Genomic DNA, 27,258 nt, shown 5'->3' with positions numbered 1-27,258 from the left:
CACGTTATGCTGTCACCTCTACCGCAAGCGCAATTTGATTTATTGTTCTGTTTGTGGCTTTCTATACATACCCAGCTTTGACTAGCAATTTCATAACCTTTTCCATTCCACACACACACACACACACACACACACACACACACACTATACTCGGCTCCTATTGGTAGATGTCAACAGACAACCCAGTTATGTGAGCAAAGGGAGTTGTGTCTTATCAAGTGATCTTGCTATCTCTCAGTTACTGTCCCAGAGGGCTCCGTGACCTATACTACTGCCTGTCAGTGGCATTAACAGCCCATTATTGCCCTCAGGAATCTGCTATCTATAGTAATGCCCAAAGATTCTGGTGCCACTCTTGTCTTTGTGTTGCACTTCACCCTCTCTCTGTCTCTCTGCACAGGAAGCCTGGAATTGGGTGGAACAAGCCCTGGATCCTTATACCCCAGCAGAACAACAACTCCGAGCCGATACATTGCAAGGTTTGTAATCACACCATTGTATGTGCAGATGAAGAGTAATGATAACATCTGGCACACACAACAACTCACTATGTGTGCACCAAATGCATCAATAAAACATCCCAATAATTTAGAACAGGAATTTTGGTCTGGTAAGGAGTGGCCTTGCTCCTTTATATGTCCATGTAGTCCTTGGTAACTTTTAATATTCAATAATATTACAATTTGGGTTATAGCACTCCATGTCTGCCGTCTCCTAATAGGCTGAAGTATGAGATCGACTGGTGCCATATTTAGTCTTTGAATCTGCTATGCCTGGTACCCAACTGTTCTGCCCATTTTGAGTATAAACACCCAGAAATGAAACCCTGCAAGAAATTAACCTTTCCATTCTCTGTACACTGCAGTCGTGCTGTCCACCGAAGTCTCGCCATCATCCGCCAGGCCAAACAGAAGAAGGAGAAGAAGGAATATTGCATGTATTACAACCGTTTCGGGAAGTGCAACCGCGGCCAAAACTGCCAGTTCATACATGATCCTGAGAAGGTAGCCGTGTGCACCAGGTACCTGTCATCATATACATACTTACACACACATATATATATATATAGATAAATACAGGGCTGCCATCAGGGGGGTACTGTTGTACCGGGCCTGAACGAGGGCCCGGCTGTGCTCCACTTTTCGAAATAGCTGGCCCCCCTTGACAGAGTGCTGAAACGCTGAAGTCCCGAAGAACTGAAGCCATGAAAGGAGCCAAATTTGAAGTCCTGAAGTCGCGACCTTCAAACAACTATTTGCTTTTAGATAGATCAGCAGAAATAACGACTTTTTCCAATTACTTACTATTTTCTATGTGTCACCGTTTTTATAATATGAAAGTATAAAGTGTAATTTTTCACCTTCTAAAGCAGCTTGGGGGGGGTCGCCGACCCTGTAAATTGTTCTAAATTGATACATTTCATGGATACATTTCTTATGTTTGTCCCTGCTGACCAGAATCCCTGGGTTTCATTAAAGGCAGCTGTTAGAATTGATACAATAGTTACTGATACTCCAGAGATGCTGCTGAGAAATGTATCAACTAAATGTTGTAAATTGTAACAGTTCAGAGTCTGCGCCTGAATTACTGAGCTATCTGGTTGCTAGGGTCCAAATTCCCCTAGCAACCATGCATTGATGTGAATAAGAGACTGGGAAATAAATAGGAGAGGCCTGAATAGAAAGATGAGCAATAACAAGTAGCAATAACAATACATTTGTAGCCTTACAGAGCATTTGCTGTTTAAAAGGGGTCAGCGACGCCCATTTGAAAGATGCAAAGAGTCAGAAGAAAGAGGCAAATAATTATAAAGTTATAAAAAATAACTGACTTTGAGCAAACCAGAAATTGTAGCTTGACTCTCCAGTTCCTAGTTGGTGATTTACACTAATTACATGGGCCTGGTGGTGTTAACTACTAGTGTTAACTACTAGTGTTTGCTACTCAATTGCCGGTGTTTTCAAGTAGATGAATACAGGGAATGTTAGTATGATGGCCAATGGATGCTAGTAATAATACACAAGGTATTTTGGAATGTTTTGCATTCATCGACTCATTGTGACACATTTGTATAGAATCATATCAAATATCATATCTGGGCTTTGCTTGTTTGGCATCCCTTGTGTGACCATCATTCGTTAATGAAAGGAAAGTTACTAGTGAAATTGTAATGTATAATCCCAGAAAAACCTTCTTTTAAAATGTTCCCTTTGCAACCGCAAATCCCTGAAATCCTTTAAAATTCTGAAATATTTTGCTAAATAGGTTTCTCCGTGGGACATGTAAGAAGACGGATGGGACTTGCCCTTTTTCTCACAAAGTTTCGAAAGACAAGGTAACCCAGTGCTAGTAAATTTTTACTATTTTCCTACTCTGAATGCCTGCTTGCTCTACCCCTGCGGGTTCTTCTTATTGGCTGCTTGATTTAGCTATTGGAAGAGTTCTAGTGTTTGATTGGTTACTCAGTGAGTTATGTTTTTTGTTCTCCAGTAACTCAGTCACCACCCTGTGACTTTTTTTATCCTTGAGGAACATCACAAATAGTGTCCAATGTAGAACTCTTATTCACTTTTCACTACTTTTGTTGCTTTAAAGGGGGTCTGAATCCAAATAGAAAATGAATGCATATTTTCCAGTTTAAGTTAGGATTCTATATTTATAGTTTTTTTTTTTTTTTTTTAGATTTTTGCTGCTTGAGACTGCTAATACAAGGGTTTAAGCTCTATATCTGTTTGAGAATCGAAGTGACCCTAGGTTTAACAGATACGTGGCACACACTCTAACTTTCGGCTCAGCAAAAGAGCACTCAACCAAAGGCCTTATATTAACAATCTTAAACTGCTAATCTCTTCTAAACCAGTAATTACAGAAAATTAATATAAATTGCAAAAGTGCTCAGAGGAACAATCTGAGTAATTTTCAGTTTTCTAATTGGTTTTAGTTCCCCTTTGAACACCTAGTCAATTGAGTTTCAATTTGTTATCCTCTATTTGTAGTTCAAATTTCAGTACCCTTTCTTTGCTGGTGATTTTGCATTCATTTCCTGGTAATCTTTTTTTTTTTATACTTCTTCTTTGGTGAGAAATAGAATGAAGTCCCATTACACCCCAGGCATTTGATCCACTGGTGTATTTCTGCCACAAGTGTGATGCTCATGCGTCCAGCTGGGCTGCCATAGACTGGAATGGCAACTGCTTCTCATCTTCTCAAATTAAGTTTTTGGGCCAAAGTTGCTGCTATAAACTGGATTTCAGCTAAAAAAAAATTTGACTGTTATTGACTTCATTGACCATTGTTTTTTAATGGCAGAGCCAAAGTCATGTCCCCAAAGCCTTAAAGGAGAAGCAAACCCCTTGTTAAAAAAAAAACCCGACCCCATATAGACCCTCCTCACCTCCAGCCTAGCTGCTACCCCTGCTAAACGCCCCTAACTTTTTACTTACCCCCCGGTGCAAATTCAGAGATCGGTGGTCGCGGCAGATATCCCCTCCATTTCGGCGCATGCACAGATGTCGCAAATGGGGAAATTGCTCCAACTACGCATGCGCCACTCCGCCGGTCTCATTCTCAGATTACCGAAGACCTGGAAGATGGCTGCCGTGAACAGTATTATGTTAACACCATTATTTTCTACAGAGTTTATCTGCTGTGTAATCTGAGCCTTTTCTCCTTTAAATGGCTGCCCCCATTGCTACACAGCAGCTTATTAATATAAACAATAGTAGTGTTTCTGACGCAACACCAGTGCAGGGCAACACTTCATTATATTTTTAGTACTTTAAAACAATTACATTTTTTGATTTTACTGTTCCTTTAAATTAGCCAGTTGGTATTTGTAATTAACAGTGAGACAGTTACAATGAGCCTTCACCTCTTAGCTAACAATTTTTTTACACCCAGGTGTAAATGGTGCAGCACTGCTCTTTGCAGAATCTCTGGTCAGATCTAACTTTACCTTAATACAGAATGCCAGCTAAATGCCCTTCTTTCCAGCAATAGAAGTATTTCCCTTAGAAATTGCTGTACTTACAAATACAGTGTTTGTACATGGCTACATGCATGCCTAATCCTTCTTTAACAAGATGTCACGGGCGATTCATTGGTTGAATAAATGACTCCCGTAACTCCCCTTGTCCCTGGAAGGGGCTCCGCTTTCTAAATCGCTGCCTGTCATGATTTATTGCTGCGGGGAGTTGAGAGCAGAGCCGACGGAGGTGTCCCGCACTGGCTGCTCTAACTTAACCCGCTTGATTACCAGTTGAAGTAATCAAAATCTCATTTATCACCGTGATGACAAGGAAAGGGAAGGAGACAAGAGAGCAGCCAACAGAGCAGACTTGGGAGAGCGTTTGTGAAACGGGATCCTCTTGTTGTGTGTCCCGGGCCCTGCTGGAAAACAATATCTTTACTATAATACTGTATTTATGGAAATGTCAAGCCTCCCCATGTGACTTTCAGTATAAATGGGTTGGAACGGCATGTGAGGCATCTTCTCAACCAAACTGTTGAAGGTTTTATTTCATTTCATCGTATCAAGCGGCAACAAGTTACACAGTGCTGTACAGCCGGCACACAAAGCACAGCAACAGTGATCACCGACGAGATGCCTAGCGGGGTTAGCTTAATATATTCTAACACTGGGGTGGGAAATATCACATTCAAAGAAGGCTGCTCTCGATGTTAAACTACAACCCCCAACTATGAAGATCTCTACAAAGCAAACAGATGCAGCCCACTCTAATATACGGTATATAGACCCCAAACCCAATGCTAGTTCAAATTTCTTAAAACCGGGCTTCTACACTAAAGGTGCCCATACACTGAGAGATCCGCTCATTTGGCAATGTCGCCAAACGAGCGGATCTCCCTCCGATATGCCCACCTTGAGGTGGGCAATATCGGGCTGATCCGATCGTGGGCCCTAGGGCCCAATGATCGGATCCTAACGAGGCCTTAACGGGCGGTCGGATCGCGGGACTGCAGCAACGAATTGATGCAGCCGCGATCCAACGGGATTTTCTGTCCCATCCGATCGAGATCTGGCCGACTTTCGGCCAGATCTCGATCGGTGAAGCCCGTCGGGGGGCCCCATACACGGGCCAATAAGCTGCCGACGCGGTCTGTCGGCAGCTTTTATCGGCCCGTGTATGGCCACTTTAACTCACTCAACCCTCAGTCTAAATGACCCAAGTATACAAAACCCAGATGAGAAGCAACAACAACAAATCAAGTGCATGTGAAGATAGTTAAATCACCTCCCTGGTTAATAAAAGGTCCCAAAAACCTTTGTATTGCAGACAATGTGAATTTCCACTTGCAAGCAAGCCCAGTCACATACACGTGATTACACAGTTGGACTGAGCAGCACAGTTATTCACTTTTATCTGGAATATAAAGGTATTTTCAGGTGGTTTGTATCCCATGCAGGAGATGTTTTCTTTATGTCCCCTGTGCTATGACCCTTATTGTTAGGGTGTTTGCTCCATGGGTTTGGGACAAACTAGTATAATTGCTCCCCATTGAATTAGGCAGGAACTCCACGGTGCAGCTTGAGCCGACACGTCGATGCGATTTCATCTGACAGTCGTATAAATGTAGTTCTTACCTGCGATTTCTCCTTCACTTCCTGTATCTTCAGGACATCCGACACGTCGCATGCGTTTCATCGCATGGCAACATGACGGCTCGAGCCGCACCGTGGAGTTCCTCCCTTAAAAGACATATCCAAGTGACACTCACCTGGCACCCGCAATACCGGAAGATTGTAGTTCAAAGAGTGGGGTGTAATTGAGCATTTTGTCACCAGCCCTCAGAGCTATTAATGAACGGGTCAACATAAAATGCCCAATCACTACTTATACTGTCACCATGTTCTTATCCTGGGGTGCAGGATTAAATGGGCCAGACAGATGGCACACAGAATGCAGGTTGGGAGGAAAGGGTTGTAGGTGCAGAGCTACTTGGGAAATGGATGATCTTGACCCAATTGAAAGAGGTCCCACATTCCCTATATAAATCAGGCAGGGCTTCTGTTCACTGCGTACATCAAGCCTGAATTGTCAGCTCTTGAGGCCCCAAGCCTTCTGGATGATCTTGAACCAGGGATCCCCAACCTTTTGAACCCATGAGCAACATTCAGACGTAAAATGAGATGGGGAGCAACACTAGCATGAAAAATGTTTTTGGGGTGCCAAAAAAGTGCTGTGATTGGCCATTTAGTAGCCCCTATGTGGATTGTCACCCTACATTGAGACTCTGTTTGGCAGGACACCTGGTTTTTATACAACCAAATCTTGCCTCCAAGCCTGGAATTCAAAAATAAGCTCCTGCTTTGAGGCCACTGGGAGCAACATCCAAGGGGTTACTCACAAGCTACTGGTTGGGGATGACTGATCTTGACCAAATTGAAAGAGGTCCCACATTCCCTATCTAAATCAAGCAGGACTTCTGTTCACTGCTTATGTCAAGCCTGGATTGTCAGCTCTTGAGGCCCCAAGCCTTCTGCATGTGTTTGTGTAAAACTGCCACATTCAGCGCTGCTTTCCCCTTCGCCGGAATAAAGGATTATTACTGAGTTCCTCTTTCCCCCAGGAGATAATTTGATATAATAGAGACATCCTTTACAGCTGTGAAATAGATAAGGCTCATTTGTGCTGCAGCTAACTTCAGATGGTGCTATTAATTTTAATGTGGGAGAGTTTAGTCTGAGGCCGGGCTGAACTTGCTGTATGGGAAAATTTACTGAGCACTGTAAATGGGAATGGATGTCTTCTGCACGGCGAGGTTAAGGCGAGATCCAGCTCTCCAGGGCTGCCTCCACCTCTCCCGCTGCTGTTACAACAGCTTTTCCCCTTGAGGGACTTTTAAAGAATCAGCATTTTCTTCCCTAATAAAAACAAGCAAAGAGAGAAGTCTGCGCTGTGCAATTTGGAAATGCTCGTCGACTTTTGGGTTCATTAGTTGGCCGCCTGCACTGCCTAAACACCCTCCATGCTATCTGATGTCTGTATAACATGATACTGCATCCTAGCAGCACTACTCTGTGTCCCTTTGTTGGTGGCGTCTCTTCATTAGACTGCCTACAGAGAGTGACCATGTGTCCCTTATTGATGGTGTCTGTTTATTAGACTAACGACAGATGGATTCATCAGGAGACACTTTTTCTAAAATAATGTAGCCAGGCCCGGGAGGTACAACTGTATGAAAAATTTAACCAGAGGTAAAAAGTCAGTCCCACCATATGAGGTGTTACCCTTATGTGGTTTTGGTGGCTTAGCAGTTTTATTATTTTAAGCAACACTATGCCTTTTCGTTAACTTGCCTGTCCCTTTTGTAAACTAAAGATTTTGCTACATGCAGACCTTGTGTATCTTATGTGTAACCTAGTGGGTATGCTTCTTTCACAAAATATCTATCCCAACAATAAAATAGAGGCTATTTTTCCTACCCAACATGTCTATTGTATCTGTAAACTTAAATTGCTCTCCTTACCAGAAATGGCCATGCCATCTGTAAACTTGAATCACCCTCCTTTTCCAGCATGTCTATGCCATCTGTAACTAGAATCACTCTCCTTACCCAACATGACTATGCCATCTGTAAACTAGAATGGTTCTTCTTACTCAACATGGCTATCCATCTGTAAACTAGAATGATTCTTCTTACTCAACATGGCTATGCCATCTGTAAACTAAAATGACTCTTCTTACTCAACATGGCTATGCCATCTGTAAACTAAAATGACTCTTCTTACTCAACATGGCTATCCATCTGTAAACTAGAATGACTCTTCTTACTCAACATGACTATACATCTGTAAACTAGAATGACTCTTCTTACTCAACATGGCTATCCATCTGTAAACTAGAATGATTCTTCTTACTCAACATGGCTATCCATCTGTAAACTAGAATGACTCTTCTTACTCAACATGACTATACATCTGTAAACTAGAATGACTCTTCTTACTCAACATGACTATACATCTGTAAACTAGAATGACTCTTCTTATTCAACACGGCTATGTCATCTGTTAACTAGAATGACTCTTCTTACTCAACATGACTATACGTCTGTAAACAAGAATTACTTTCCTTATCCAACATGGCCATCCACCTGTAAACTAGAATTAGTACACCTACCCAACAGAGCTATGCATATATAAACAGAAATTACTTTCCTTTCCCAAGATGGTCATCCATCAGTAAACTAGAATCACTCTTCTTACCCAATATGGCCATCCATCTGTAAATGAGAATGATTCTTCTTACTCAACATGGCTATGCCATCTTATTAACTAGTATGACTCTTCTTACTCAACATGACTATCTGACTGTAAATAAGAATTACTTTCCTTACCCAACATGGCCATCCACCTGTAAACTAGAATTAGTACGCCTACCCAACAGAGCTATGCCATCTGTAAACAGAGATTACTTTCCTTTCCCAATATGGCAATCCATCTGTACCCTGGAATTACTCTCCTGACCCAATATGTTTTATCTCATCTGTAACCCAGTGGGTACTCTTGTTAACTAATATATCACATCTAAATCTATAAGTTACTTTCCTTACTTAACATGTCCGTTCCATCTATACAATAGAGATGGTAAGTGTGATAGAATTGTCCGTTACCCCTCTACAGTAATAGAGCTGTATCTCACACAGCACATCTGGAAGATGCAACAAACTATGTTTATTTTTATAAAACAATAGTTACACATGGTTAAGCCAATACTACATGATTATATCTATGAAATTGGCAGTGAAGAGGCGCATCTCATAGAGGCCTAAGAGTATACCCACCTGAATGAGTATTCCTGCACATACTATATATACATTGGTCATGTCGGACATTATACACGGATCAGGCTGATTAGTTGCACAGCTCTCTGGGAGAAGTCGTACAGGAGGGTGATTATCTCCCCTACAAGGTGAAAGTCACGGGAGTGTCAGGTTTACAACTCCAGAGAAAGATGTGTCCGCTCTAAATTCATTCAGGTTCTTTTTATGAGTTTATTAGCGATTTCTGATCACATTGTTACACCAGACAGAGGCAGTTTGAGAGATGATTGCATCCTCATCAATTTCTCTCTCTCATCTACAGACACCTTTATTGCACTGGGAATGAGAGGGGTGTATAGGGCTATAAACCTGAGTGCCGTGTGCCGTATGAATTTGAGCAGAAAATGTATATGTATGTATATATATATATATATATATATATATATATATATATATGTGTCACTAATGGTGCAAAGAGCTTACAATTGAAAGGGATTATTCACTTTGTGTTAACTGTTAGTATGGTATAGATTGATAGTCTGAGGCAATTTGCAATTGGTTTTCATTTGTTATTATTTGTGGTTTTTGAATTATTTTAGCTTTTTATTCGGCAGCTCTCTGCAATTTCAGCAGTTGGGTTGCTAGGGTCCAAATTACCCTAGCAACCATGCATTTATTAGATTAAGAGACTGGAATATGATAGGATCAGTGACCCCCATTTGAAAGCTGGAAAGAGTCTGGAGAAAAAAGGCAAATAATTAAAAAACTAGTTAGTTAAAGGTGAACCGCCCCTTTAATTATAGTTTGCTCCCACCCACAACTTGTGTTGATTACCATTACTTGATTTGTGTTAATTATTAATGAGCAAGTGATTAGCCCAATAGCTGGTTTCCAGTCATTTGACAATATGTCCACATGTATGGCCAGCCTGAGAGATTGTTTATTATTTTTTTTATTATTTGTGGTTTTTGACTTATTTAGCTTTTTATTCAGCAGCTCTCCAGTTTGTAATTTCAGCAATCTGGTTGCTAGGGTCCAAATTCCCCTAGCAACCATGCACTGATTTGAATAAGAGACTGGAATATGAATAGGAGAGGCCTGAATAGAAACATAAGTAAAGCTGGCCATAAATGTTGAGATTTTTAAAAGATCAGATCCTGATCGTGAGACCACAATCTTCTCAGAACGATCGTACGAATTTACCATCAAATAAAAAGACCAATTTACCAGGAAAACAAAGGGGAGCTGCCTGCTTGGCCCTGGAAACATAGATATATTGCACTGGGACCGACAAAGACAAAGTAGCAATAACAATACAGATGTAGCCTTGCAGAGCATTTGTTATTTAGATGGGGTCAGTGACCCCCATTTGAAAGCTGAAAAGAGTCATAAGAAGGCGAATAAGTCAAAAACTATAAAAAATAAATGCTTAAACCCATTGAAAAGCTGTTTAGAATTGGACATTCTATAACATACTAAAAGTTAACTTACAGGTAAAGCAACCCTGTGAATGAAGGTAGTAACCCAAAGTGTGACTCTATTTCCAGTATCACCATATGTGCTGCACTTACTGGGGGAGAGGTGACAAAGGTGGGTTCATTTCCCGTCTCTCAAAGAAGCTGATTCAGTATCACACAGATCACTTAATTACCCTCATGATTGGATTGCTGATCTTTGCTTTATTATGGTGTGAGGAGCACATTATCATATTCACTAATACACTGTTATTCATTGGTGGCCCACGGAACTTGCTCATCATGGGACTGGTGCATCGTGGGGCTGGTGCATCGTGGGGCTGGTGCATCGTGGGGCTGGTGCATCGTGGGGCTGGTGCATCGTGGGACTTTTGCATCGTGGGACTTTTGCATCGTGGGACTTTGGAAGAGTTGGGGGTTCCAACCAAGAGAGATGTGTTATTGCAGGGGGAAGAATGGATTTTTTTTTACATAAAAAATGTTAAATTTTATTTGTCCTTTAATCATTGAGATTATTACTTGTATAAGTAGCTATGTGTCTAGGCAATGAGTTACAGTCCAGGGCTGTTGGATGGCACTGCTTAGGGCCTTGACGTGTGTGTGTGTGTGTGTTTATGTGTCTTCTGCATAGATACAAACCTGTGTGTAACTTATACCCAAAATATTACGTACACCTTATGTGCAGGGCTGATGTGTGTTTAATGCTTGTGTGTTTAATGCTTGTGTGTAGGGCTTGTGTGTTTGTGTAATGCTTGTGTGTAGGGCTGCTTTGTTTGTTTGTGTGTAATGTTTGTGTGTAGGGCTGCTTTGTTTGTTTGTGTGTAATGTTTGTGTGTAGGGCTGCTTTGTTTGTTTGTGTGTAATGCTTGTGTGTAGGGCTGCTTTGTTTGTTTGTGTGTAATGCGTGTATGTAGGGCTTGTGTGTGATGCTTATTACTGTGCAAAGTGCTAGAGGTTTTAGAGCAGAACATTTTCAGATTGAGGGTCTGTGTAACCAAACTACCCCTGACTGATGCATTTAGTGGTAAAGGGGAAGTTATTTCAGTTTGCTAAACACAAGTTTTTTCCTATTCTCATTAATCAGGTTGTTGGTTTGTTACTTTCCCTGCAGATGCCCGTGTGCTCGTTCTTCCTGAAAGGAATCTGCCACAATAACGACTGCCCTTACAGCCACGTCTATGTGTCGAGAAAAGCCGAAATCTGCAAGGACTTCCTCAAGGGCTACTGTCCACTGGGAGCCAAGGTGAGTGTTCTGAGTGCCTTATCCCTGACACACTCTGTCCCCACGTACCCCCGGCTGTTACACCAGCAATCATTGGGTGGGCTATGGAACACTTGGTACAGTTCAAATAAAAGGGGGTGATTCTGCCTGACACAAGTGACCCCTAGACTGCCGGCAAATCCTGGTCAAATAAATAGGGAGTGATTACAAGCAAGTGCCCACATTAATCACTAGTCACTGTGTGTGCCAGAGAGTCATGTTCTTAACAGTGAGATCTGCAACTTCTGTTCATCAGAGCATCATGGGAAATGTAGTTTACCAGTTTCTGGACTGCTATGGATCCCAGGTCATTGTAATAAGGACATTTATAAGGTATACTATGCCAAGGTATATTGGGCCAAATCTACCCTATCTTTGTAGAAGGAAATATTTCAAAGTAAAGCTGTACTGCTCACTGTAACAGCCAATAGAAAGGCAGGATCACACTGCCCACTGTAACAGCCAATAGAAAGGCAGGGTCAAACTTCCCACTTTAACAACCAATAGAAAGGCAGGATCACACTGCTCACGGTAACAGCCAATAGAAAGTAAGGTTCAAACTGCCCACTGTAACAACCAATAGAAAGGCAGGATCTCACTGCCCACTGTAACAGCCAATAGAAAGGCAGGGTCACACTTCCCACTGTAACAACCAGTTGAAAGACAGGATCACACTGCCCACTGTAACAGCCAATAGAAAGGCAGGATCACACTGCCCACTGTAACAGCCAATAGAAAGGCAGGGTCACACTTCCCACTGTAACAGCCAATAGAAAGGAAGGGTCACAATTCCCATTGTAACAGCCAATAGAAAGGCAGGGTCACACTTCCCACTGTAACAGCCAATAGAAAGGCAGGGTCATACTTCCCATTGTAACAGCCAATAGAAAGGCAGTCAGGGTTGCTCTACCCACCGAGTGGGTTATTCTGGTTTCCCTGTATACAAACAGCCAATTGAAAGCCGGGGTTACAAGGAGCATACCAATTTTCCCACCTGGAAATATTATTCCTGCTTGTGATTAGCACCAAAGGGCAATGGCATCTGTACAACATGACATTATTTTTAGATGAGGAGGGGGCACCACCTGATTGGTCCTTCCCAGGAGGTTGGTACAATTATTTTCTTTTCGTCCTTTTTTGACGAATATATATATATATGTTACCTGGAAGCTGCCATGTTGCTTATTAATAGCCTTTAGTGAACGGTTATCCCCATGGGCATGTGATTAGCCAGTGAGTCAGTTAAATCTTACTCCCGACTGTGCCAGGGCTGACCTGCAGTCTGACTCCAGAGAAGAAGCCCAGGTCACTGTATTGCACCTTTATGTGCCCAGTGCTGAGCCCCCTGCAGGGAGTTGCTGCGTGATTACTGTGTGATACTGACAAGCATCCCAGGCAGGGCCCAGCATCACACGCTGTTACTTGAGAATATTTCAATTTAAATGAAAATATAAAAGAGATATTTAGAATATTTATTCTATTAGGGAAAGTGCTTAGCGAGTGGCTTTTCCGACGTGTCACAGAAGCTTTCTTGTTGGCGTGATGGATTGCAGCATGTAATTGTGTGTGCGGCCAGACTGCTGACAGAGACACATTCACCAGCACAGAGGAGTGGAAAGGGAAAGGGTTAACCCTGTTCTCCCAAATAATTGGCAAAAGCGCTGAGGTCAGGCCTTTCCTGGGTGGCTTTTTCATTATTTATTTCCGAGGCAGCTCCGAAACGGGCCCCGGAGAATAGGCAGCATCTCGGCGAGTACCTTGCTTCATAAAGCAGCGGCTTGTTAGAGATCTGCCGACCCCCTCCTTGTGCCTTATTCAGGGAGCCCGTCCAAGTCTCTTTATTTGGCCTTTAATTCGGCACATTATGTAGCCTTATTGCCTGGACTCGTTAGGGGCATAGTTATTCATTGTAATCACTTAATATGTAATTAAATAACCTGCAGCACTTATACTTGCACATGTTTTACCTTTGCAGTAAGTTGCATGTGTAAGGGCTGTGGGTATGCTATTTATTATCCAGGGCCTTCTGTAATACAGGTATGGCATCCGTTATCTGGAAACCTCCAGAAATCTCCAAATTACGAAAAGGCCGTCTCCCATAGACTCTCTTTTATCCAAATAATTAAAATTGTCAAAAGTGATTTAATTGTTCTGTGTAATAATAAAACAGTCGCTTTTACTTGATCCCAACTAAGATATAATTAATCCCTATTTTAGGCAAAACCAGCCTATTGGGTTTATTTAATGTTTATATGATTTTCTACTTAAGGGTAAGGCCACACTAAGCGATAGCGCGGCGATTTGACTCGCCGCGACTATTCGCCGCGACTTTTAATCCTCAATCGCTGGCGAAACTTTGGCGCTGGCGTCTATGGGGAATCGCTGCGTAAAAACACACGCGGCGATCTTTTTTCTATTGTCGCTCGAAATCGCCTAGCGTGTCGCTCGAAATCGCCTAGCGAGGCGATTTCGAGCGACAATAGAAAAAAGATCGCCGCGTGTGTTTTTACGCTGGCGATTTTGCGCGATTTCCCATAGACGCCAGCGCCAAAGTTTCGCCAGCGATTGAGGATTAAAAGTCGCGGCGAATAGTCGCGGCGAGTCAAATCGCCGCGCTATCGCTTAGTGTGGCCTTACCCTAAGGTATGAAGATCCAATTACAGAAAGATTCTTTATCAGGAAAACCCCACGTCCCGAGTATTTGGATCCAAGATCCTTTAGCTGTATTTGATCTCAACTATAATGTCAATAATCCTTATTGGAGGCAAAACCAGCCTATTCGGTTTATTTCATGTTTACATTCTTTTCTAGTAGACTTAAGGTATTAAGATCCAAATTATGGAAAGATCCCTTATCTGGAAAACCCCAGGTCCAGAGCATTTTGGATCCTGTACCTGTATTTGATCCCAACTAAGATATAATTAATCCTTATTGGAGGCAAAACCAGCCTATTGGCTTTATTTCATGTTTATATGATTTTATAATAGACTTAAGGTATGAAGATCCAAATTACAGAAAGATACGTTATCTGGAAACCCCAGGTCCCAAGCATTCTGAAAAACAGATACCATACCTGTACTACAGTACATTAACATGATTGAAAAGTAATTTTAAACATATAAGAATGGAAGCCAGTGGCAAGTCTGATCACATGCCCTTTAACTGTCATCATCATCATCATTTCACAGGGAAATGTGCTGCTTCCATGTCACTATTGACAAGCCACGCCCCCTGTGCTCCTCAGAGCAATGGAGTTCTAAATTCATACCGTGTCCTAGACTGTTACAAGGTCCCGCCACTGCTGTTATTAAAAGGCCGCTATGGGCATACACCACAAGGGGGCAGCAGTGAGACATTCAGAGAAACAAAACAAGGATTTATCCAAGATGGCGGCTCTGATGGAGACACAGGACTGGAAGGCAGATAGGGTTATTAATTATAAAGAAAGCAAGCCCTGTGTTGGTGATTGTTGGGGGCTTTACAAGTAATGCCCCTTGAAACCATTATCTGTGGCAGGGTTTACAAGTCCTTTAAAGGAGAAGGAAAGGCTAAAATTAAGTAAGCTTTATCAGAAAGTTCTATATAAATACACCAGTAAACGCTCAAAGTAGAATCCTGCAGCAGGTTGGGTTACCCGCAAAAAAAAACAAAAAACGGGCACCCTGCGAAATGAGGGGAGGATTTTCAGGTGCGGTTTTAGATGCGGGTCGGGTTGCATGTCTAGTCTGAATTTCTTATCTTATGTACTATTGTCCATATTTTATTCCTTTTAAAGTTTTACTAAACTTGTCTGTCCCGCCCACTTTTGATGATGTCACTTCCTGTTCGCAGCAACATCACTTCCTATTTGGTGGTCAGCAGGTTGCGGATTAGGCAGTTGCAGGTCTGAGCAGGTAGTGGGTAAATATGTGGGTTCGGGTCCAGTTCTTAGAAATTGGTTCCGCGCAGGACCCTATCTCAAAGTAATGCTGCTCTGAGTCCTCTGTCAAAAGAAACAGCACATTTCTTTCCTTCTATTGTGTACTCATGGGCTTCTGTATCACACTTCCTGTTTTCAGCTTAAACCTCCAGGGCTAGGGCTTGAGCATGCTCAGTTTGCTCCTCTCCCCCTCCCTCCTCCCATCCCTGCTGTAATCTGAGCTCAGAGCTATAAGTGAACAGGGAGAGACTCAGGCAGGAAGTGATGTCACACCAAGCTAATATGGCAGCTGCTATCCTAAACAAACAGAGAGAGTTTCTAGAGCTGTTCCTCAGGTATGGTAAAGCATTCTGCAGAATAAATATAGTGTTATAGCTTGTACTATTGTGGCTAATCTATTGACAATAAACTTTTTACTTAGACTCTCGCCTACTTCTATTCTACTCTGATATTTTAGGCAGTGCCGTGTTGCTGGAAATAGGGACTCTAGCAACCACATGGAAGTTTCAATAACAAATCAACTTAAATTATTCAAAAAGGCTAAATGTTATATTTAGAGTCTGATGCGGTGTGCTGGGGTATATAAATAACAATTTGCTGTATCCGGTGACACAGAGGTAATCAATCTGTATTTGTAAAGTCAGAATATAGTGCAGAGGGATGTCTGTCCTTTCACAGCATAACAGTATATGTGCCATTCATTCCTGGGGCCCTTGGGCAGATACAGGGGATCCTGCAACCAAATGTTCCTCTCCTGCTTGTTTAGCAATAGTGGGACCCTCCTGCACCCATAAGGCAGTCAGTGTATCTTTGTAACACAACAAAGTGTTAATAGGAACATTTCTCACAGGTTCTCAACACTCAGAAATTATTAATGTGTCTGTCAATCTCAGAGAAAAGTATTATTTGTATATTTGCCCCTGGGTAACCAGCACTTAAACATAATTAATGTGATAACTGGTCTGTTCTGGACCCGCATATAAAGGATTTCCCCCTGGTCTGCCCAGAACCACAATGATTAATGTGAGTTTTTCTTGTGACATTCCCACCATACAGATCTCCTTAGTGTTTGCCTATAGCATGGCTTCTAGTACCCAGAATGCATTAGTGTTTTCCTATAGGTTGGCTTCCAGGACCCAGAATGCATTAGTGTTTCCTATAGGTTGGCTTCCAGGACCCAGAATGCATTAGTGTTTCCTATAGGTTGGCTTCCAGGACCCAGAATGCATTAGTGTTTCCTATAGGTTGGCTTCCAGGACCTAGAATCCTTGTGTTTCCTATAGGTTGGCTTCCAGGACCCAGAATGCATTAGTGTTTCCTATAGATTGGCTTCCAGGACCCAGAATGCATTAGTGTTTCCTATAGATTGGCTTCCAGGACCCAGAATGCATTAGTGTTTCCTATAGGTTGGCTTCCAGGACCCAGAATGCATTAGTGTTTCCTATAGTTTGGCTTCCAGGCAGGACCCAGCATGCATTAGTGTTTTCCCTATTAGGGATGCACCGAATCCACTATTTTGGATTTGTCCGAACCCCCGAATCCTTCACAAAACATTCCGAATACCGAACCAAATCCGAATCCTGATTTGCATAAGGGGAAAACATTCTTTACTTCCTTGTTTTGTGGCTAAAAGTCACACAAATTCCCTCCCCCGCCCCTAATTTGCATATGCAAATTGCAAATTAGGATTCAGTTTGGCTGGGTAGAAGGATTCGGCCGAATCCAAATCCTGCTGAAAAATGGCCGAATTCTGGATTCGGTGCATCCTAGTGATGTGCGGGCCGGCCCAATACCCACGGGTCGGGTGTGTTTGGGCCGACCCCGCACTCTTCTATGCGGGTGGGTGCAGGTTGAGCTCTTCTGCTGCTCTCCCCACCAGCCACTGTCAAATGCCGGCTTCCGACTTCAGGATTCGTCTTTTATAGTCGATGCGCCTGCTCGCCCTGCCCCTTTTGTGACGTCATCGGCTGGGCGGGTCAGCGCAGGTCTATAAAAGCAACCTGGAAGTCTGATGCGGGCGAGCGCAGGCCAAAGTAGGGTGGGTCAGGATCGGGTGCGGTTTGGGGAAATCCCGACCCACACATCACTAGTGCATTCCTATAGGTTGGCTTCCAGTACCCAGAATGCATTAGTGTTTTCCTATAGGTTGGCTTCCAGTACCCAGAATGCATTAGTGTTTTCCTATAGGTTGGCTTCCAGTACCCAGAATGCATTAGTGTTTGCATTGATTCCAGTACCCAGAATGCTTTAGCGTTTGCCTATAGCACGGCTGCTAGTTCCCAGAATCCTCTAGTTGCTCCATCAGAGAGAACTACATACTAAACATCAATCCTATTCCAGTAAATGTGAGTCCGCCATGCTCTGATAAAGTCTGCTCCATCCCCATAAGTTAAATGTGAATAAGTGGGTGACCTTCCATTCATTACAGCAGGATTCTAAAACCTATTAGTGACACTGATGCCTCTGTGTCTCTATTTGCTTCTGCCTGGCTGAGCATGCTGGGACTTGTGGCTTGCCCATTTAATAGATCAGTCCATGTAGAGGCTTATCTTTCCCAGAATCCTCAGTGAGAGCTCAATCTGTATGAAATACAAATGGTTTGTGAGATAATGGTTATTTTCTGTGCGGTGACACCGTCCCCCCCGTGAGTGCACTCCTAATAGGAGATTGGTAACCTTAGCCCAAATATTCAGCTGCCTGTAATGACTGATGGGAGGCCTCTGACTCGCTGCCTGGCAGCTGCTCACAATCCATGTTGTGCCCCGGCAGAATGTCATGTTAATTGTGTTCCTTATACCACTGGCATCCGCAGGAGGGGCCCAGACAGGGGCTACTAAATATCTGCCTCTATCAAATCATTGGCTAGTAGCCATCAGTCTGTGTATGGGGCCCCAAATGAGCCATTGGCTTCTCTGCGCCCAACGTTGATATTTTTTCCTCTGAACTGAGTATTTATACAGCATGGCTACCATTTGTAGGAGAGTTACTGCAGATAGAATGTTTATTAGTTGTAGTACCACTTCTCACCTCTTTCAGCCTGCAGCCATTTTTCCTATAGGGCTGCAATTCAACAGCGCCACCATCAGATCTGTGCTATGGATTCACTGCAATGGACAACTATGAGAAAATTATTTAAATGGGAAGTGAAGTTGGAATCAAGCCTTTAATTCAAACAAATATATTTGGCTGCTAAGCTACCTGACCCTAGCAACCACATGAGCAATTCCCGAAACAATTACATGACAAGATTGGATTCCGATTGTCTTCTGGTGCCTTTGTTCGGATTAGAATAGCCAACCTGCTTCTCCCTAGCTGTATTTGTACTGCAACTCCCAGCATTCCCTGAAAGGCAGCTGCTGGGTTTTGTGCAACACTCGCTGCAGGGCGTTAAGTTGGATATCAGCGCTATATCAGTGCCTGTCTCTAGATTAACTTTGCTTGGGTTGCTCTGGTGTGTGTATGTGTTTGTATAGGGCCCCAATGTGGTGCTCCAAGTGTTCGTACCCTGAATCTGCCATTTACAGGCAGAACCAAGGCAAAGTATACATCTGGTTACTATTTTAAACCTCTTTATTTCACAAATAATAACATTCACGTTCTCTATAAACATCAGGACAAAATTGTGATGTAAATCCAGGAAAACACAACTTAAAATCAGGAAAATGCACCCATTGAAATGCATTATAAATTACACACAAATAAAAAATGTAAAATGCAGGGGAACTCAAAATCAGGGTACTTAAAATCGAGGTTTCACTGTATATATATATACATGTATATATATATATAATACACAAGAACCACAAATATGCTGTAAATTAATTATATCCTTATAAATGGGGCTTAGTGATGTCATCTGTTATAATCGGAGCTTAGTGATGTCATCTCTGTCACATGACTCACTGAAACATGTATTATAATAAATAAAGTTCCCCCTTGTTGACCTGTATAATAACAATCGGCCTTAGGCCTCTTTTTTTATATGGTCATGAAACTCCTCGGTGACTTGTAATATCCTTATATTTTACAAGAGGGGGGTCCTTCATTCACTTTATATTTGCACATGGCCGTTTTGTGTGCAGCGAGGGTTAATGGTTTCCTCCATTCTCCCCTCTCAGGGGCCCTTGGGAAGATTCCATCTTGCACTTGTCTCTTGGCCAAACCCTTCTCCTTTTCTTACAGTTCAACCTGCCCATTGGCCGGGCTCCCACCGTGGGTATAATTAGTCGCCCCTGACAGGTGGGAGGCATCGGGTGACCCTTGGGAATGACACCCTCCTCACTTACACAGCCCCCCAACTAGTAAGCTTGGACCCCTCCTGCTTTCACCTTAACTGACATGTGCAGGGCAGTAGGAACAGGTTGAGTCAGTAACCCTATTCTGCCAGGCCGGGGCTGCCGTACACCGCTCTGATATCAACACAAACACATCCTCCCATAACATGTAACAGCACCCAGTGACTCCTATTAACCTCTTGAGTGCCTCGGGGGCTTTTCCCCTCTGTTAGAGACAGGTTAATAATAATCCATTTGCTTGGGAGGTGGCATGGTACATTAGCTAGATCAAGAATGAAATATGAGTAATGGCCCTTTCCTGCACAACTGTCAGCCTGTGGCCCTGCTCTGACCCACGTTGATTAGTCTTAGAAAGATCTGTCATTTTCATGAAATCTTTTTGTGTGGTTTTGGCCGAGTGATGTGGAGAGTAGGCTGCTTCCGCACCTCCAGTGTTTATACATAGACGCAGCCCAGCTGCAAGGTTACGGATTCTCAGTGCCAACGCTTCTGCCCCCAACGCTTGGGGTTAAACTGAATTATACAAAATACTAACAGGCACATTTATCAAAGGTCAATTTTCGAATTCATGTCAGTTTTTAGAAGCTCCCCTAAACTCCCATAAATACGAAATTCAATGGATCAGAATTTATTAAAAGAAAATCGAATTTTTAAAACTCGGATGAATGGAGTCGACCCGAAAACTTAAAGGAAATCTATACCCCCCAAACAATGTAGGTCTCTATAAAAAGATATTGCATGAAACAGCTCATATGTAAAACTCTGCTTCATGTAAATAAACCATTTTCATAATAATATACTTTTTTATTAGTATGTGCCATTGGGTAATCGTAAATAGAAAATTGCCATTTTAAAAAAAAAAAAAAGGGCCGTCCCCTTGGATCGTAGGATTCACAGTGCACACAAACAAATCAAACAAACTATACTTTTTAGGTCACATGAGCCAATTAACAGACAGAGTTGTGTCTTTTGCTTCCGCACTTCTACTGTTACAGTTAGAGCTGCAGTATTTCTGGTCAGGTGATCTCTTCCTGTTACAGTTAGAGCTGCAGTATTTCTGGTCAGGTGATCTCTTCCTGTTACAGTTAGAGCTGCAGTATTTCTGGTCAGGTGATCTCTTCCTGTTACAGTTAGAGCTGCAGTATTTCTGGTCAGGTGATCTCTTCCTGTTACAGTTAGAGCTGCAGTATTTCTGGCCAGGTGATCTCTTCCTGTCACAGTTAGAGCTGCAGTATTTCTGGTCAGGTGATCTCTTCCTGTTACAGTTAGAGCTGCAGTATTTCTAGTCAAGTGATCTCTTCCTGTTACAGTTAAAGCTGCAGTATTTCTGGTCAGGTGATCTCTTCCTGTTACAGTTAGAGCTGCAGTATTTCTGGTCAGTTGATCTCTTCCTGTTACAGTTAGAGCTGCAGTATTTCTGGTCAGGTGATCTCTTCCTGTTACAGTTAGAGCTGCAGTATTTCTGGTCAGGTGATCTCTTCCTGTTACAGTTAGAGCTGCAGTATTTCTGGTCAGGTGATCTCTTCCTGTTACAGTTAGAGCTGCAGTATTTCTGGTCGGGTGATCTCTGAGGCAGCACACAGACCATCACGAAATGGTGGCTCAAGGCAAGAGATGTAAAAGGGCAATATTTACTTACTTATTTTCCAGTTTGGTAAGATTCTTTAATATGCCACTTAATATGATATAAACTATCTGTTGCTTAAGTATTCATTTTGGGGGTATCGTTTTCCTTTAAATCGTATTGAATTCGATTTCAATTTTGAAAACTGGATTAGAGGTTTTTTTTCTCCGGAAAAAAAAACTCGAATGTCAGGAATGCTGCAAACTAAAAATTGATCCCTGGACCTCTCCCATTGACTTAAACAGCAATTGGCAGGTTTTAGGTGGCGAATAGTTGAGTTCTTAAAGTATAATAAATCTCGAAAATGTAATTAATTTTTTTTAAAAAAACTCGAATCGAATTTGAATAACTCACTAGTCGAATTATATGATAGTTTTGACCATGAAAAAACTTGAAAATTTAAATTTCGAATTTACATTTCAACCCTTGATATATCTGCCCCCAAATGTTGCAGAGCACTGGGCACTGTTAATACACACCTAGTTGTAAAGAGTTATTTGTCCTTGTTTATACTTCAGTATAACTCACCTACCTGTTAGGGAACGAAATCTAACCCCACCTGCTCCTCTCATGTCTGCAAAATTAGCATAAAAAGCGGTTTGCCTTAGTCTTGTAACCCATAGCAACCAGGACACCAGTCATCCAGCTGTACTTGTTCATTAGCCCAGAGAGACCGGTCAGTTGTTTGCTTTCATTATACTAATTGCACGAAACCAGCAACTCAGAATAACCAATCAGAGGTTTACTTTCATAATTGCATGTGCATTGGATGCCTAAACCTGGCCATACACGGCCCAATAGAAACTGCAGACTGGATCTCTTCAGAGTCAGCAGCATATTGGGCCGTTTATGGGACCTTTCCAACAGCCTAGCCAAAAATCAAGATGAGAATCGGCATCTAGTTATGGTCCTCTCCCGACTAGTCACCGTATGCCTTCTTTTGATCTGGCCCAATCTGCTGGTGGTCAAAGTGCATTAAGATCTTAAAGCTTTATCTAGGGGCAGTGGTGTAAGGTATTGTTATGGATTTTGGTTGCCTGCCCTGCTCCCTGTTACTGGCCACTGTGATCACATGTGACTTCATCTTCATTTTAAAGTGAGTGGACAGGGCAAGGCTAAGGCCACGGAGTGTCTCCCAAGGCATCATCACATCCATCACTCTACCAACAGGAACTGGATATTTTTGTCTGTTTCTTTAACCCCACTTCAGTTGAGAAAGACAGATGAACCCTGGTGCCCTTTCTTGTAGTAATATGGGCACCATGGGAGGTCTCAGGAGGCTGCGGAAGAGCAGGGGATACTCTTTACTTTACCTTCCAAGTAATGGGATGCCACCACAAGCAGTGAGTGTGTCCTAAGGAGAAAGGCCTGAACTAAAGGTCACACTTTCAAGTTTAACACAGGAATTTGCAACCAGTTGGTGCAGATTTACAACCCCCATTTAAGGTGGCCATCGCCAAACGAGCGGATCTCTCCCCGATATGCCCACATTGAGGTGGTAGATATCGGGCTGATCCAATTGTGGGCCCTAGGGCCCAGCGATTGGATCATAATGCATTTGACATGGGCGGTCAAACGCAGGACCGCATAAACGTACAGATGCGGCCGCGATCCAACGGGATTTTTTAACATGCCCAATTGATATCTGCCGGACTTTCAGACAGATTTCGATCGGATATTGGGATTGCTGGGCTCCTGTGCTGATATTGGGATTGCTGGGCTCCTGTGCTGATATTGGGATTGCTGGGCTCCTGTGCTGATATTGGGATTGCTGGGCTCCTGTGCTGATATTGTGATTGCTGGGCTCCTGTGCTGATATTGGGATTGCTGGGCTCCTGTGCTGATATTGGGATTGCTGGGCTCCTGTGCTGATATTGGGATTGCTGGGCTCCTGTGCTGATATTGGGATTGCTGGGCTCCTGTGCTGCTATTGGGATTGCTGGGCTCCGCTGCTGATATTGGGATTGCTGGGCTCCTGTGCTGATATTGGGATTGCTGGGCTCCTGTGCTGATATTGTGATTGCTGTGTTCCTGTGCTGATATTGGGATTGCTGGGCTCCTGTGCTGATATTGGGATTGCTGGGCTCCTGTGCTGATATTGGGATTGCTGGGCTCCTGTGCTGATATTGTGATTGCTGTGTTCCTGTGCTGATATTGGGATTGCTGGGCTCCTGTGCTGATATTGGGATTGCTGGGCTCCTGTGCTGATATTGGGATTGCTGGGCTCCTGTGCTGATATTGGGATTGCTGGGCTCCTGTGCTGATATTGGGATTGCTGGGCTCCGCTGCTGATATTGGGATTGCTGGGCTCCGCTGCTGATATTGGGATTGCTGGGCTCCTGTGCTGATACTGGGATTGCTGGGCTCCTGTGCTGATATTAGGATTGCTGGGCTCCGCTGCTGATATTGGGATTGCTGGGCTCCTGTGCTGATATTAGGATTGCTGGGCTCCTGTGCTGATATTAGGATTGCTGGGCTCCGCTGCTGATATTGGGATTGCTGGGCTCCTGTGCTGATATTGGGATTGCTGGGCTCCTGTGCTTGATATTGGGATTGCTGGGCTCCTGTGCTTGATATTGGGATTGCTGGGCTCCTGTGCTGATATTGGGATTGCTGGGCTCCTGTGCTGATATTGGGATTGCTGGGCTCCTGTGCTGATATTGGGATTGCTGGGCTCCGCTGCTGATACTGGGATTGCTGGGCCCCTATACAGTTAAGATGGGCCACTGCAGTTGCGCCTGTGCCCATCATGCCTAGCTGCAGGATGACTCCTCATTGGTCGGGCCCAGCAGAAGACGTGAGGGTGCTGTTGTTAAAGGGATGTTCTGTCAAGTGTACATTGAAGGTAGCAGGTTTGTTAGGCTGGTGTGAGTGGCACCCGCAATTCTGTTTGAGACTGGCTGTTATTGCCTATTTCTTGCTCTCTGTGGACTTGCTGTTGGCTGAGATATGAGGAGTCGCTGCGGATATTAATAAGGGGAATCTGCCAGCTCCTCTTTACATTTTGGCATGTGTACCCGTTGACTAAGCTGAAAGATATCTCACTCTAATTAAAATGTTATTAATCAAAGTTGAAACCTACTGATTGCTGGACACAAGTCTGGGAATTGCCCTGTTTCACATCACTGGTTACACTTCTCTGGGACGCAAATATCACGTAGTAAGTGTGTGGCCAGCGAGATCTTATACAGGATGAGATTACATTGCAGGATCTTTCCCTTTAACTGTTCATTGCTAATTATTATAGAGTTGCTAATTAATATAGACTTATAATAAGCAAGAGCCATGAATATCCTGTAAATTATATCTTTATATGTCACTGGTTGTATTCGGAGCTCAGCGATGTCATTTCTGTCTGTGTATTATAATAAATAAAGTACCTCCTGTTGCAAAATTTGAAGATATTAGAAGTTACCTTGGTGTTCCATATGGTCATGGAACTGCTTGTTAACTTATAATATCCTTATATTTTAAAATATGGGGTTCTTTATTCACTATGTACAGACCAGTGCTGCCCAACCAGTGGCTCCATGTCACTAAATGCTGCTCACCCTGTGGCTCCTTATCACTAAATGCCACTCAGCCTGTTACTCCATGTCACTAAATGCTGCTCACCCTGTGGCTCCTTATCACTAAATGCCACTCAGCCTGTTACTCCATGTCACTAAATGCCACTCAGCCTGGTACTCCATGTCACTAAATGCCACTCAGCCTGGTACTCCATGTCACTAAATGCCACTCAGCCTGTTACTCCATGTCACTAAATGCCACTCAGCCTGTTACTCCATGTCACTAAATGCCACTCAGCCTGTTACTCCATGTCACTAAATGCCACTCAGCCTGTTACTCCATGTCACTAAATGCCACTCAGCCTGTTACTCCATGTCACTAAATGCCACTCATCCTGGTACTCCATGTCACTAAATGCCACTCAGCCTGGTACTCCATGTCACTAAATGCCACTCAGCCTGGTACTCCATGTCACTAAATGCCACTCAGCCTGGTACTCCATGTCACTAAATGCCACTCAGCCTGTTACTCCATGTCACTAAATGCCACTCAGCCTGTTACTCCATGTCACTAAATGCCACTCAGCCTGTTACTCCAGGTCACTAAATGCCACTCAGCCTGTTGCTCCAGGTCACTAAATGCCACTCAGCCTGTTGCTCCATGTCACTAAATGCCACTCAGCCTGTTGCTCCATGTCACTAAATGCCACTCAGCCTGTTACTCCATGTCACTAAATGCCACTCAGCCTGTTGCTCCATGTCACTAAATGCCACTCAGCCTGTTGCTCCATGTCACTAAATGCCACTCAGCCTGTTACTCCATGTCACTAAATGCCACTCAGCCTGTTACTCCATGTCACTAAATGCCACTCAACCTGTTACTCCATGTCACTAAATGCCACTCAGCCTGTTACTCCATGTCACTAAATGCCACTCAACCTGTGGCTCCATGTTACTTGGTGCAACTCTGTTAATAACTCCACGTTACGGCTCAATTTGTGGCCTCATGCGGCCTCTTAGTAAAATATACTTGTTAACCCCTACATGACTTTTTTCCTGAGAGAGTCTTGAGTACATGTGCACAGCAGTGAATGAAGCGAGTCAGTGAGTATGTGAAATGGATATTAGGGGATATAATAGGTCATGAGAGCAGAAATAGCAATGAGCACACAAATGTTGCTTGGGGCAGAGGTAAATATCCAAGGCAATAAAAACAAATGGTGTGGAGCAGTCGTAGGTGATTCCCTAAATAAGGACTATCGCCATGGATTAAATATGTTCTGCTGCTCAGGCCTGGCACACTCTTGTAATATCCTCACTATGTGACAACTTCCTTCAGAGTGATGTCATGGGCCTGCGGGGGGCACAGAGGGGCAAGCGTGTGACTGTACAAACCATTAGGAACCTGACACACTCCATTGGAGTTCATTGGGGCCAGCTGTTTGCTCTCATGTTACACCCTCGCTGGAAGGAGGGCCAAGGCACGCACGTAAAGAGAGGTGAGTAAGAGGAGAAGCATTGATACCCACCAGATTTAGGCTGCTCCCCTGACATTCACTGCAAGGCCCCCAGTTACCTGGGTCATCTCCTGCACATGGTGGTGTGAAGAACAATCTAATAATGTACTGTGGGAAAATAAAATAATCTGGGGGGCGAGCCTTTCATAGTGACAAGGGATGCACCAAATCTGGGATTCGACCAGGATTTGGATCATTCTCCCCGTCAAAACCGAATCCTAATTTGCATATGCAAATCAGGGACAGGGAGGGAAACCACGTGACTTTTTGTCGCAAAACGAGGAAGTAAAAAATGTTTTTCCCTTCCCACTCCTAATTTAGCGATTTGGTTCGGTATTCAACCAAATCTTTAGCAAAGGATTCGATGGTTTCGGCCAAATCCAAAATGTGGAAGTGGATTTGGGGCTTCCCTAATAGTGACACATATTACAGGCAGCCTAGAAGCCATTGTTTGGGCCGTTTCCATTCACGTTATGACCTACTACAGTACTGTTCACGTACGTTTTATTTCTCACCCACAGTGCAAGAAGAAACACACCCTGCTGTGCCCAGATTATTCCAAAAATGGCAAGTGCCCAAACGGCTCCAAGTGCAAACTGCAGCATCGCCAGAGGAAGAAACACTCGGAGAATGTGGCCCAGTCGGAGCAAGCTGGGCCAGGCTCAAGGCAAAGACAATCTGAGGAGGAGAGTTTGGGGTAAGAGAGGGGTCCAGCAATCCAATATGTTTATTTCTGTTTCCGTAAAGGGATACTGTCAAGGGAAGGGTTTTTTTCAAAACACATCACTTAATAGTGTTGCTCCAGCAGAATTCTGCACTGAAATCCGTTCCTCAAAAGAGTAAACTGATTTTTTTATATTTAATTTTGAAATCT

The 27,258-nt window shown here is 43.3% G+C and overlaps 1 protein-coding gene across 2 annotated transcripts in view; it reads left to right on the top strand.

Moving 5' to 3' along the window:
- zc3h3.L (zinc finger CCCH-type containing 3 L homeolog) overlaps positions 1–27,258 on the top strand; it is an 81,989-nt gene that overhangs the window by 34,456 nt on the left and 20,275 nt on the right. For both annotated transcript variants that reach the window (XR_001936229.2, XM_018268317.2), the window contains exons 3-7: positions 401–479; positions 866–1,021; positions 2,266–2,335; positions 11,371–11,502; positions 26,906–27,081. Coding sequence is in view for 1 of the 2 variants with exons in the window: in XM_018268317.2 (XP_018123806.1) it covers positions 401–479; positions 866–1,021; positions 2,266–2,335; positions 11,371–11,502; positions 26,906–27,081 (613 nt within the window). In the remaining variant the exon portion in view is untranslated. The remainder of the gene's footprint in view (positions 1–400; positions 480–865; positions 1,022–2,265; positions 2,336–11,370; positions 11,503–26,905; positions 27,082–27,258) is intronic.

This window comes from Xenopus laevis, chromosome 6L, assembly GCF_017654675.1.
Source record: "Xenopus laevis strain J_2021 chromosome 6L, Xenopus_laevis_v10.1, whole genome shotgun sequence".
In the NCBI taxonomy this organism is placed as follows: domain Eukaryota; kingdom Metazoa; phylum Chordata; class Amphibia; order Anura; family Pipidae; genus Xenopus; species Xenopus laevis.
The sequence above is the reverse complement of the archived record's forward strand: the minus strand, read 5'-3'. Positions and strand labels throughout refer to the sequence as shown.